We start from the raw sequence: 13639 nt of genomic DNA, 5'->3' as shown, positions 1-13639 counted from the left end.
AACTCCTTTGTATTTCACATGAGCTCTTTTCTTTTAATGAAATAAGTGTTTTCCAGATTCAAGGTAAAATGTTTACCAGGATTTCTACTCAAGATAAAATGTTTATCAGAATAAAGTATTCAAACTTGAATACAAACTACTTGGTTTTAAATTTTAACAGTCATATATTATCAAATAGTATGGCAATCTCAATATCATTTATTAATTTATTAAACAGAAATGCCTTAATATCTAAATTACTTGCATGCCAAAAATATAGATAAATTCTTATGAGGTTATGAGTAATTTTTTAAAATATTATTTATTTATTAATGAGAGAGAGAGAAGGAGGCAGAGACAGGGAGAAGCAGGCTTCCTATGAAGCTGGGAGCCTGTTGCGGGGCTCAATCCCAGGACCCCAGTATCACGACCTGAGCTGAAGGCAAACACTCAACAGACTGAGTCACCCAAGAGCCCCAGGTTATGAGTAATTTTTTTAAAAGATTTTACTTATTTAGTTTGAGAGAGAAAGCACACACGAGTAGGGGAAGCGCAGAGGGAGAGAAATTCAAGTGGATTTTACACTCAGTGTGGAATCTGATACAGGGCTCAATCCCACAACCCATGAGATCAAGACCTGAGCCAAAACCAAGAGTGGGATGCTTAACCAACTGAGCCACCCAGGAGCCCCAGATTATGAGCAATTTAAAAAATATTCTGCATGCTGTTCTGTTTTATTCCAGATTTTCACCTTTTCTAATTCTTTCGGAGGTGAAAGCATTTCCACTGAAACAGTTTAACCCACAAACGGATGATCAACATTTAACACTACTAGTGGATTTTCCTGCTTTCATATTACAAAGAAACTGATGTTAGAATTAGAACTCTAAGATTAGAATAACTAGTCCTAGTAGAAACATGCTTAGTATGCTTAACCATACAAAATTATGGATCCTTAAAAGTAGTTCATGCTAACAAAAGGCAGAAACTCTGTTAAATAATTTTAAACAAAAATATCAAGTGGAAATATAGCTATTTAATATAATTAAATTTAGTATCTCAGACATTGTTTGCCTTGATTTGGGCAATTCTGTGCCGCTGTAATTCAGGGATAGGAAGTACGTGCTACCTTGGTACTAGAGGCAGGTAAATGAACTCAAAGGATACAGAGGGACTTCACAAGTAGGGGTTCAAACAACAGAATTCAGCAACTGACAGAATATAAAAAAGATAGCTACTCTGGAAAACAGTCTAGTAGTTCCTCAGATAAGGCAAATAATAAATATAAGATAAATACAAGGCTACAACATTTCTCATGGACATCTATTCCTCATGAGAAAACATGACAAATTCACTCTTGGTTCCTTGCTTATGGCATGCCACATATGTTATATTTAATGCTACTTTAATTTTCAGTTACCAAACAAGATAAAACAATGAAAAAGGGGGCATTAAAAACAAACCCTCTGGGGGCCTGGGTGGTGCAGTCTGTTGGGTGTCTGACTCTTGGTTTTGGCTCAGGTCAGGATCGAGCCCTGTGTCAGGCTCTGTGCTCACCTCACCTCCACTTTGTTCCTCCGGCTCATGCTCTTTCTGTCTAAAATAAATAAATCTTAAAAAAAAGAAAAAAGTCTAAGAATAATAGGCATAGCATACAGCATATAGTCAATCACATTGCAACAGCATTGTGTGGTGATAGATGGCAGCTACAACTCTGGTGAGCGGAGCACAACACAGAGCAGCTGAATCATTATGCTGTATATCTGAAACTAATGGTGTATCTACTATATTCAAAAATTTTTTAAATCCTCTAAATTTAAAAATAAAATTACAGAGGCATATGAAGAAAAACAAGAGCAAACAAAAACCAGTGAGGCAGATAAAGTCTTACTAAGCATATTAAATTCCAAAGCCATAAAATAAAAAATAGATTTGAATATACAAAAATTCAAAACTTCTATATGATAAAAGATACCAAAAACCAACCAGGATCAAGGGGTCCTAGGATGATATACGGACCTGGACAAAAACATTTAACTTATTACAACTGTATGATATAACCCCACTGAAAGGGGTGGGAGACAAATGAGGTACTTAAGAAAATAATGGATGACATTTTAACTGGAAATTGCAAAGTTAGACATAAGAAAAATTCAACTATCTGGTTTTACAAATGACAAAATATATGCCTTTGTTATAAAATGTGCTGTCCTTCCCACCTGGACAGTATTTACATTAGGTCAGATGATAATGTAATTTTCTAATAGTGGGGATGAATTTATGCTTAGCTCACCCTAAGACTCTCCTTCTCCAAACAGTCATCCATATAAAGAAAACTGGAGCACTGAGGAATCTAATTTATAATCTTAATTTTATTAAAACCACACAGTAATAAACTTAGCTCTAAAATTCCAAAAAAAAAAAAAAAAAAAGGTGGCACTGGAGCAAAAAATCTAAATATGCCACAATACCATAGGGTCTTTTTTATTTTTAATTTTTAAAGGTTTTGAGAGAGAGGGTGCACGTGCATGAGCGGCGGAGGGACAGAGGGAGAAGCAGATTCCCTGCTGAGCAGGAAGCCTGATACAGGGCTCAGGGCTCAATGCCAGGACCCTGAGATCACAATCTAAGCCACCCAGGCGCCCCTATCATAAAGCCTTTCAAATTTTATACCACTTTTTATTTATTATAGGGCCAACCCAGTACAAAGAACAAGTAATACTAGAAATGGAGAAAATGTACCCCAAATCATATCTACCAAATAAAGTTTGGAGGAAGAAAATGTGTTATCAGCTCATTTTTTACTTTCCATGGCCCACTGTTTGCCTTGACTTGAGCAATTTTGCTCTCCTATAAATCAAAGATAGGAAGCATGTGCTGCCTTGGAACTCCAGGCAGGTAAAGGAACTAAAAAAGATACAGAGATTTCACTGGATTACAGAATCACGGGTTCTAACAATACAACCCAGAAACCGAGAGAATGTAAAATAATGTAGCTACCTTGGAAAACACTTTAGCTGTTCCTCAAAAGATTACATATATAGAGCTATCATATAACCCAGCAATTTGACTCCTTATCTATATAACCAAGAGAAATGAAAACATATGTCCACGGATGTTCATAACAGCATTATTCAAAATAGTCAAAAATTGTAAACAACCTCAATGCTCACAAATAAACAGATAAATGGATACATAAAATGGTAAAATAATGATAAATTAAATAATGATGAATGCTAAATAAATTCATATAATACATTTAACAATAAAAGGGAATGAAGTACTGATACATGCTAAAACATAAATGAACCTTGAAAAGATTATGTTAAGTGGAGGAAGCCAGTCTCAAAAAAATCACAAATTGTATGATTCCATTTACATGAAATGTCTACAAATTGGTAAGGTTTTAGAAAGAAATTAGATTAGTAGTTGGCTAGGGTTGTAGGGGATGGAGCAAATGGAGTGTGACTGCTAATATGTATGGAGTTTCTTTCTGTAATGATGTAAATGTTTTAAAATTGATTTTGGTGATGGTTGAAAAACACTGTGTTTAGTATATTTACATATACTAAAAACCAGCAAATTGCACACTTTAAAATGAATATGTGAATTGTATCTCAAAGCTGTTATTTTTTTTAAATGACATATAATCTTATTTTTGACTTAAGATAACACAAAAAGAACCACTGGCAAAGTCATGAATCAGGGTTCTATTTGTGCCTCTGCTTAAAAAAAAAAAAATCCTGGGATCCCTGGGTGGCGCAGCGGTTTGGCGCCTGCCTTTGGCCCAGGGCGCGATCCTGGAGACCCAGGATCGAATCCCACATCAGGCTCCCGGTGCATGGAGCCTGCTTCTCCCTCTGCCTGTGTCTCTGCCTCTCTCTCTCTCTCTCTGTGACTATCATAAATAAATAAAAATTAAAAAAAAAAAAAAATTAAAAAAAAAAATCCTGCTTTAATTTAAATGTAACAGAGTAAGGGAATGCTAGTAACACAGAACATGAATTCAGAATATCCACATTCTGTTTCAAGTACTTCTTCACTATGTGATTTTTCAGATGATCAATGCTGGCTTTGTATTGATGTCTGAAAGTTTTAGTTTTATGAGATAAAACTGCTGTTAAGTCTGGAAGAATAGAACTCATTTGAAATAACTTAGGTACTTGCTTATACATATTAAAATAAAAAGTATTTTTAAAAATTGAGGTATGCTACTCTTTACAGCTCACCTTCTTTCATAGGGAAGATAAAGAAATCAGGGGTTCTCTCCTTACTAACTGTTCCACCTCTTTCTTCTCCTTACCCTCCAAGCCCCAAACACATTTTTTTAAAAGATTTTATTTATGAAAAAAAAAAAAAAAAAAGATTTTATTTATGTATTCATGGAGGGGGATGGGTGGCAGAGACACAGGCAGAGGGAGAAGCAGGCTCCATGCAGGGAGCCTGACTGGAACTCAATCCCAGGACTCCAAGATCACACCCTGGGCCGAAGGCAGGCGCTAAACCGCCGAGCCACCCAGGGATCCCGCAAACACAATTTTTAAAGTCCTTTTTTTGTTCTCAAAAATGTTTCCCAAGCTTCGCTCTTTTCCATGTTTTAGCCTAGAGAGTATACTATGGCTATTGGCTATAAGCATCTGCCACCTCTGTTGTCTACAGTATGAGGAATTTCTTTTAAAAATTTAAACACAAAAGGCATACATGCTCATATTTTTAAAAATTCAAACCATTCAGATATGTATAAAAAATAGAAGATCTTTTTCTGACCCATCACCTCCATGAAATAATCAGTATTAAGTTTACTTTATATTATTCTAAAAAATTTTCCTACCCCGTGTATCCTTTCAAAATGTGAATTTGGAAAGCACCCCTGACAGCCATGAAGGAGTTTTTAAAGTGCTTCTACCTTGCCAGGGACAGTCTTGGTTTATATCTCTTATCCCCAAACCAAGTCGGGTTAGTGTCCTGTTTTACTCTTCAAGAGTATTATCCAGTTTAGAAAATAATACAACTGCTTCAGTGTATTTGAAAAAGAGGAAGGCTGGGATGGGGGGGAAGAAGGAGGAGACTGAGTAATTTCAAAGTAACTGGTGACCACAGAGTGAATCATTTCTGACTGCAGAAGACTATGGATTGACTGGCAAGAAGGGAGAGTGAAAGAGAGAACCCAATGTTAGGATTTACATTGCATTGTCAACAATGACCTGAACAAAGCTTAAGATGGAGCAAATAAGTAGTAGAGAAACAAAAAGATAATTCAGTAGGCAAGAGACAAAAAGACACAAAGAGTTATAACATAACTCCAGTTAATACTGCCCACCAACATCTCTCTATGTATACAGGTAACAGTCAGTAGGGTAAAACTCTTGGTTTTATTTATTATCATCAACTTGGGATAGAATCATTCTTTCTACTCAATTTTTAGATCTCTACTACAGCCTGTGAAGACTTTTCTCCTCAAAGTACAATATTTATCCTTCCCATTCTAATTATTTTTAACAACTTATAGGCATTCATTAATCATAGGGACAAACTACAGACCAAGGCTGTGTACATCTCCCCTGTGATCCAGAGCCCATACTCTGATCCTTCTCTTTTATGCTACTTACACACCAAGTCAATATTTCCCCTGCTCCAATCACCCCAGAGCCTGACACCAGACACCTAGTGACAGCCTCAAAATCCCAAAAGCTCTTGGAATTATTCAAACAAACGAAACTTAAATTGTTTACCCTGCCTTGCCTGTGGAAACTCCAATAAAGGCCATGTCTTCTGTATTCCCCTATCTCCTTTCTGTCTCCTAACTGACGCTGGTACTTCCCCTGTGGCCTGGTGTGATGTGCATGGCCTTTCATTTCTAAGGACTGTAAGTAACATTAAACTTTTCTTTCAATGGCATTGACCTCCCCATGTTGTCACTCAATTACCTTTATAAATTAAGACTAAGGCACAAGTCAATAAAAAAAATTATGCCCTGGGTCAATCACCATTTAGAGTCAGCAGAAAATTTGCTTTTAAAATGGTTTAATCAGGGCAGCTCAGGTGGCTCAGTGGTTTAGCGCTGCCTTCAGCCCAGAGTGTGATCCTGGAGACCTGGGATCGAGTCCCATGTCGGGCTCCCTGCATGGAGCCCGCTTCTCCCTCTGCCTGTGTCTCTGCCTCTCCTCTCTCTCTCTGTATCTCTCATGAATAAATAAATAAAATCTTTTTAAAAATTTTTTTTAAAAATAAAATGGTTTAATCTGGGACACCTGGGTGGCTCAGCGGTTGAGCATCTGCCTTCAACTCAGGGCGTGATCCCAGAGGTCCCGGGATCCCGCATGGGGCTCCCTGTGGGGAGCCTGCTTCTCCCTCTGCCTATGTTTCTGCCTCTCTCTCTCTTCATCTCTCATGAATAAATAAACAACATCTTAAAAATACAATAAAATGCTTTAATTTCTCACCTTCTTAAGTAACAATCAGGGTTGCATATCATGTTATAGAAATTGAACAGAACAGAAAGGAAATGAAGCAGAACAGAAAAGATGATCACCAGCAGATCAGCCTCACAATCCTCATTACCTTCAATAAGTGAGGAGTAACTAACAACAATAACCTTATTTCAATAGTGTGTCAGCATGTAAGTCTTGAAACTAGACCTCTATCTTGACTAGATCTCTGTTTTGCTACCCTAAAAACTCAAATGACATAATTTAATTTTCTTTTTTTTTTCTTCATAATTTTCTTTAGTACATTTAATGTCTCTAATCTAGCTATATTTGTTCTCACTGTACATATCCTAAGAACACTGCTGAGGATGATTTCCATAATTATCATTGCCCCATCAGGGATAGTGATGACATTTCCTGTTTCAAGGTCATTTTACCAAATGTGTATGACTTTCTAGTCTTATACTTACCTTAAGTGAGAGGGCTAAAAGAATAATGGCAAAGTAATCATTAGTATGACTTCTCAACATAAAACAAATATTAGAAATGTATTAAAGGACTTCATGCAAGCAGGTGTCCATCCTTCTGCGGTTTAAAGAATATATCTGGAACATGAAAAACATACCCTATTATCTGCTTTCAAAATTCAAATTTTTCTAAGTTGGATTTTCATAAAGGTAAACATGTATCATTCTACATTCTCTCTTAATATGATATTCAAGAGGCTCATTCAGGATAGTAAGCTGACTCAGAATTTATCTAACTTCAGAAAAATAATCAACACAACAGGAAAAGACTCTTTATTATAAAGAGATCTTAAAAGAATGATTACTATTGTTTTCCTATTTTATTTTATTTTACTTACTTTATTTTTTAAGTAGGCACCATGCCCAACATGGGGCTTGAACTCACAACCCAGAGATCAAGAGTTGGATGTTCTACTGACTGAGCCAGCCAGGTGCCTTTGCTTTTTTTTTTTTTTTTTTTTTTTAATGCTAAGGGTCAAAATACAAATAGAGCAAAACAAACAAACAAAAGGCCATGGCGGCAATAAATCTGTATCACATGGAGACATTTATAATTACTTTATTTATATTAAATATTTCAAAGAAATTAAGACTCTAACCTAGACTCTAGGGTCTTACCTGTTTTTAACAATCAGCTAGTAGTCAAATTATACTTTTCTTCAACTACTGTTTTTTGAAAAATTAAGTCAATCAGAGAAATTTAGGTAAAGATAAAACTAAGTTTTCTGGCAGAAATGGTATATATTGTTTTCCTGGTAAATAGATATCTTCTTTTATTTTCTAAAAACTGTAAGAACAGCCATTGGTGTTTTTTTCTTTTTTAATGACATTTCCAAATACAATACTTGTTTTGTAATGCTGAATCTTCTAAGCAGACTCCCTAGCATTAAGCTAACAAAATGTGAATTTTAAGAATATAACATAACACTGTTTTCTTAGAAGTATTAGGAAGTCTTTTCCTTATTTTTATTCTAATTTTGAACTTGTAGCATAACAGTAATATTTAAAATCTCTTACGATTAGATTTTCTAAAAAGAATTTTAATTGAGACACTTAAAGGAGACACTTACTGGTTGTTCTGGTAAGTCTTGCTCTTCTTCCATGAGGACCAGTATTCCTTTCTATCGTTTATGTGGCTGGATTGTGTCTGTCACAGCAGTCTTCACTGTCTGTTTAAAAAAAAGGGATGGGGGATTCAAAGCTTTATGTACTCTTAAAGCATTATCATTGAGGCCATCAGAGAATAATTTTTTAAAACTTTTTGTTACTCCAATCTTTCTACGTGAATCCCAATCTCAAAATCTCAAACCTGCACGTGGCTTTTCAAAATTGACATGCTGCACCAAGTCAAGATAGGTGTACACAATGACCTTTATACTACCTTGTAAAAGCCAACACGTGGAACTCCTTCTGCTGTACTTAAAACATGGTTACTATAGTGCCTAATGCACTAAACATTTTATAATGATAGCCACGTGCAGATAACTAAAACATGATTTTTAGGATTACTGTTACATTAAAAAATGATAAAAACTAGCATAGCAAGTCAATAAGTTATGATAACATCTAACCTGCTTGAATGTGGAACATTTACATAACTGTTAACACAGACAGACACACTGAATCACTTTAAATAGGACAAATTGGAATAGCAATTGAATACTTTCACAACCAACTATCTGTATATATGTAATTAATTTAAAGGAAAATTCTTCTGGATTTATTTTAATAATGCAAATAAATAAGTAAAGCAAAACCTTGAATTTTAGAATTAAGGAAAAATCATGTAAAACTAAGACCCAATTTTATTCTGAAATAACAAGCTCCATTAAATATACTACCTAGTCAATTTGAGGGAGGGAGAGAGCGAGCACGTGCATGTACACACAAGCAGGGGAGAGGAACAGAGGGAGAGGGAAAAGCAGACTCTCTGGGCTCAATCCCAGGACCCCAAGATCATGACCTGAGCCGAAGGCAGACAGTTAAACAATTGAGCCACACAGGCAGCCCGCTACCTAGTCAATTTTTAAGCAAACTCTTTACCTTCTCAGACCCTATTCTTCCTTTCCTGATTTTCAAACTAAAAAGAAAAAAAGAGGACTCAAAGCCGCACATTTACAAGTAATAACATCTTATGGTGGCCTGCTGGCAAGAAAGAGACAGGTAGAGATATTAGCAAACTAAATACATTATAAAAATAAAACTCCATTTCTATGTAACACAAATGAAACCGACACTTCTCCAAAACAGATGTGATAGCTTACGCCTTTAATGAAGGTCACACCTGTTTTCACTTCTACCAACCACTGTAATTAAACATATTAAAGCTAAGTATAGAACCTTATTGCTAAAATAATGAAAAGAGAGAAAAAACATGTAAAGGGAAATAAAAACTTCAGTTGTGCCAATATACCCCCCCTTCTACTGCTCTATATTGATGCAATACAAAACACTATTTTAGAGCCACACTCCAGAATGGGAAAAAGAGGGAACACACAAGTGATCAGATGCAAAATTGTCTAACTCCACCACAGCTTTACTCCCTTCTCTGACCTAGATGTCAAAGAAAAAGTTTAAAGGTCAGAAGCACTTGATGATCAATACTCACGTGTAGCTCATACATAGAGCCTCAAAAGCCAAGTTCTCCAACTACATGACGCAGGTAATTGGTGCTGCAGAATTACAGGGCGCAGTAACTAAAGCCCACAGGAGCTATCTTGCCTGAACTTGTTTTGCTCTCCTCCGAAGAGCATAATCAATGTGACGTGAAACGGATTCACAATTGTGAAAGATGAAACATTTTTATGTTTTACCAGCTTATATCTATTTTAGTTTTAAATTGAAATGTCTTTATGTTATGGGATTTTAATATCGTCTAAATGTACATAAGGTACACATAAAATTTCATCTGAAAAGAAGGAACAAAATAGGGCCAAATTATGAGGGAAGTGTAATGCCTTTAATACCTCATTTGTTGGATTTTTGTATGACCATTTCTTAGCTAAACAAAAAAGTGATAATATTCCATATTTTACTTAATTGAAGGACATATGTAATAACTGCAATCTGTAGATTTTCAGCACGGCAGAGGGTAGGGATATTCCTTCTTATGGGGGAAGGGTTATAAAATCTGCCTCCAGGCAAGAAGGTAAAAAAAATTGTTTTTAAAAAAGGATACTCAGTAACATGTGCTTTAAGTTTAAAACACAGGAACTAATTGATTGAAGAAATATAAACATTTAAGAAGAATTGTTTTTTAATCGATCAAAGGGATCACAGATTTTGTAAGGTAAATACTACTCTTAATTGTGGGGAAATAAATTCTCAAGCCATATAAAACTAAATATTAAAATCTTGAATTTTGTTTTTTAGAAATATGGCAATATTATAGTGATTTTATAATGAAAATGAACAATTTCTCTATTTTTCCTAAGACAAATTCTATGGTAAGTTGAAGAAAACTTTAAGGGAAAAAATTAGAAGACATTTTTTTCTACCTCTCCTATTTCTCCTTTGAAAATAAGCACTGGTTGTTGCTTCCATCTTAAGTCACCTTATTTTCTCAGCTTTTCAATTTAGGGGAAGAAAAGGGGCACAATTTCTATGGTTAGGAAAAAACTTTAAAAATCAAGTAGCTGTGGTCCCCCACGCGGCCCCGGTGTGGTGTGGGGCGGGGAAGGTGGGAACCCCCTGGGCGCCTGTGGGGTTGTAAAAAATAAAATAAAATAAATAAATAAAATAAACAAAAATCAAGTAGCTGATCAATGATGACCAATAATTTTGATCATTTAAAACAAACAAAAGCAATCTTTTTTTTTTTTTTTTTTTTTCAATTTTTATTTATTTATGATAGTCACAGAGAGAGAGAGAGAGAGGCAGAGACACAGGCAGAGGGAGAAGCAGGCTCCATGCACCGGGAGCCCGACGTGGGATTCAATCCCGGGTCTCCAGGATCACGCCCTGGGCCAAAGGCAGGCGCCAAACCGCTGCGCCACCCAGGGATCCCCAAACAAAAGCAATCTTAAAAGGAAAGCACATAATTTATTACAGAATCTTCTGGGATTCTATTGGCAACATGTAAAATACATAAAGTTGCAAGCATACATTCTGGTACATTTGTGTATATAATATGTTAATAACTATAAATTATGTATTTCCATCACAATATTCATCTAAGTACTACTTTCTGTTAATACAGTAGTTTTCCTTCCTTCCAATAATTTATAATTTGAATAACCTGAAATATAAGGACATACTAAATACAAGAATACAAGTACTTGTCACATTCCTCGAACTTCTCAATGAGCTAAAACTTTAATATTAAGATCTGACACCATTTTCCGTAAGTGGCACATGCTTACAATCAAGTCACATTTACTAGCAACCAAATGGAAGTGCTGTATAATATAGACACAGTACTATAATAATTGATAATAAAAAAAGTACAGAATTACTATACAAATCTTAGTATTCTCATTTCCATGTTCTAGAGTTTAATCTAATTGTGGGTTTTTGTAAACCATTAATCTAACATGCATTATTCTACACTAAACGAAATTCATCTTCTAAAATATTCAAAAATACACAGACTTGACATAGAAGTAGAAAATGGATTCTTATTGGAACTTAAATGAATACAGTTACTTACAATTTAGTCAAACAGCCAGTGAAATTATGAAACAAGGTGTGAGTTAATCTTTTAAGTGCCTTTCAGCATTTGGATAGTAATGTCTTCTCACAACTTTCTAGTTTCAATTCTTATTGTTGATTTCTAAATACACCTTTTTAATCACAAGAGTTTGTCAGTATCTAAATGCCTTTATGGGCAGAAATTGGGAAAATCTACAACTGAGAACAGAAATAGTATTCTGTTCCGTATCTGCAAATAGATATGGAAATAGACTTTCCGTATCTGCAACTGCTCACAATGAAAAAATAAGGAATTTTGTTTGGATTTGAAGAGATCACATAATTTTAAATACTGTGATTTCACATATTCATAAATAAAGCAGGATACTTTTATAATATGGCAGCCATAATTTTTATTTTTAATCTTTAGAAATCAGAAGGGAAATAACTAGTAAATATTTTATTTCAATATTCTAATTAGATTTCTACCTCATAATTTCTGTTTTGTATCAAGTTGAATATACTATTCATCCTGTAATTGTAAATGGCTACATGCAAAAATCTAGGTTACTGCAATATTATTATAGCTCTTATGTATAGGAAGGGGAGAAAATATATATATTCTAAACACACGTAAAGAACAAAGATCAGATCATAATGAAAATAAACACTACTCTTAATTATAACATCAAGAGAAGTGTCTAAATAGGGCACAACATTCTGATCCTAGAAGGGGAACTTGCATGTGGCAAAGTGTGCACAGATTAACTGAATATCTTTGATACAGTTCTAAAGAGTATCTCTAAAGAGAAAACAGGTAGCTCATAAATTTAACCACTGACCATGCCGTGTTTTAGCAGTCTACTTAATATTTCTTCCAACGCCTTATATATACATATTTTTAGAACATAACAAATAAAGGCTGTAGAAGTTTCCCTGTGGAAAATTAACAGCATCCTTCCCAAAATTAAGTATGTCACAGCAATAGTTATATACAACAGTAATCTAAAGAAGTATCCAAAAAAGTGGCATATCATCATTTAAGATTATTAACATGTGTATTACTCTAGGATTTAAAAGTACATAATCAGCAAATATCTACCATGGTATCCTCAAATATGTGTATGCCTTGAAGAATGAAAACAATAAGCAAAATACCATCTTCTAGTGGCTTTAAGATGACTGCTTCAGGTATTGTTATTTTCAACAATAACTGATCTATTTTAAAGGAGATCCATAAATGAATTCAGAAACTAGTGCTCTAATACCCAGAGTATCAAACATAAAACTTAAAGATATCTCTTAAAAACAAACTCTAATTTATAAACTAAGGGGCCTTAATAAGGCAAAATCAGAAAAAGTGTCAGGAAAAATGGTTTCAAAACGTAAAGAAACATTTCTATGATCTCTTGCAGAACACTGCTTATTTGTACTGTTAGTGGGTGTGTAGAAAACTGGGCTTCATAATCTATAGAATGTATACATTAGTTTCAAACGAGAAGTGAACAAAGGTTTATTCCGTACCTACAAATGTCTTACTGAAATTAGGCAAAAATAACAATGAATATCTTGGAGGAGAGGAGAATTATTAAGAGAATTAAGGAAGATGTATGCCATACCAGCCTTTAAAATCAGTTACAGGGATCCCTGGGTGGCGCAGCGGTTTAGTGCCTGCCTTTGGCCCAGGGCGCGATCCTGGAGACCCGGGATCGAATCCCACATCAGGCTCCCGGTGCATGGAGCCTGCTTCTCCCTCTGCCTGTGTCTCTGCCTCTCTCTCTCTCTCTGTGACTATCATAAAAAAATAAAAATTAAAAAAAAAAATCAGTTACAGCGGGAAGGATGAAACAGGAATAATTTACCAAGCATGTAAAATACACCACATATTTTTACATTTATTGTCTTACCTAGTCTTATCTCCACAACTATCCTAAGACACAGGTGTTATCCTCATACTATGGAAAGGGCAACTGGGACTCAAGAAATTGAAACAATTTGCCTGAGAATAACAGCAATAATGTCTCAGGTTAAGGTAGAAATATACCAAATAAAGAGACTAAAGAATGGTGGTGATGG

General features: G+C 35.0%; 1 protein-coding gene across 4 annotated transcripts in view; it reads right to left on the bottom strand.

The window, feature by feature from the left end:
- EYA3 (EYA transcriptional coactivator and phosphatase 3) overlaps positions 1–13639 on the bottom strand; it is a 104326-nt gene that overhangs the window by 61332 nt on the left and 29355 nt on the right. For 3 of the 4 annotated variants that reach the window (XM_072827556.1, XM_072827559.1, XM_072827557.1), the window contains one exon: positions 8005–8103. In XM_072827556.1, the coding sequence (XP_072683657.1) occupies positions 8005–8037 (33 nt within the window). In that variant the 5' untranslated portion in view covers positions 8038–8103. Of the gene's footprint in view, positions 1–6877; positions 6892–8004; positions 8104–13639 lie in introns of those variants that run through there. The other variant, XM_072827558.1, reaches the window with a different exon arrangement.

Source organism: Canis lupus, chromosome 5 (assembly GCF_048164855.1).
Source record: "Canis lupus baileyi chromosome 5, mCanLup2.hap1, whole genome shotgun sequence".
Lineage (NCBI taxonomy): Eukaryota > Metazoa > Chordata > Mammalia > Carnivora > Canidae > Canis > Canis lupus.
Note: the sequence above shows the minus strand (reverse complement) of the source record. Positions and strands in the feature narration are given on the sequence as shown.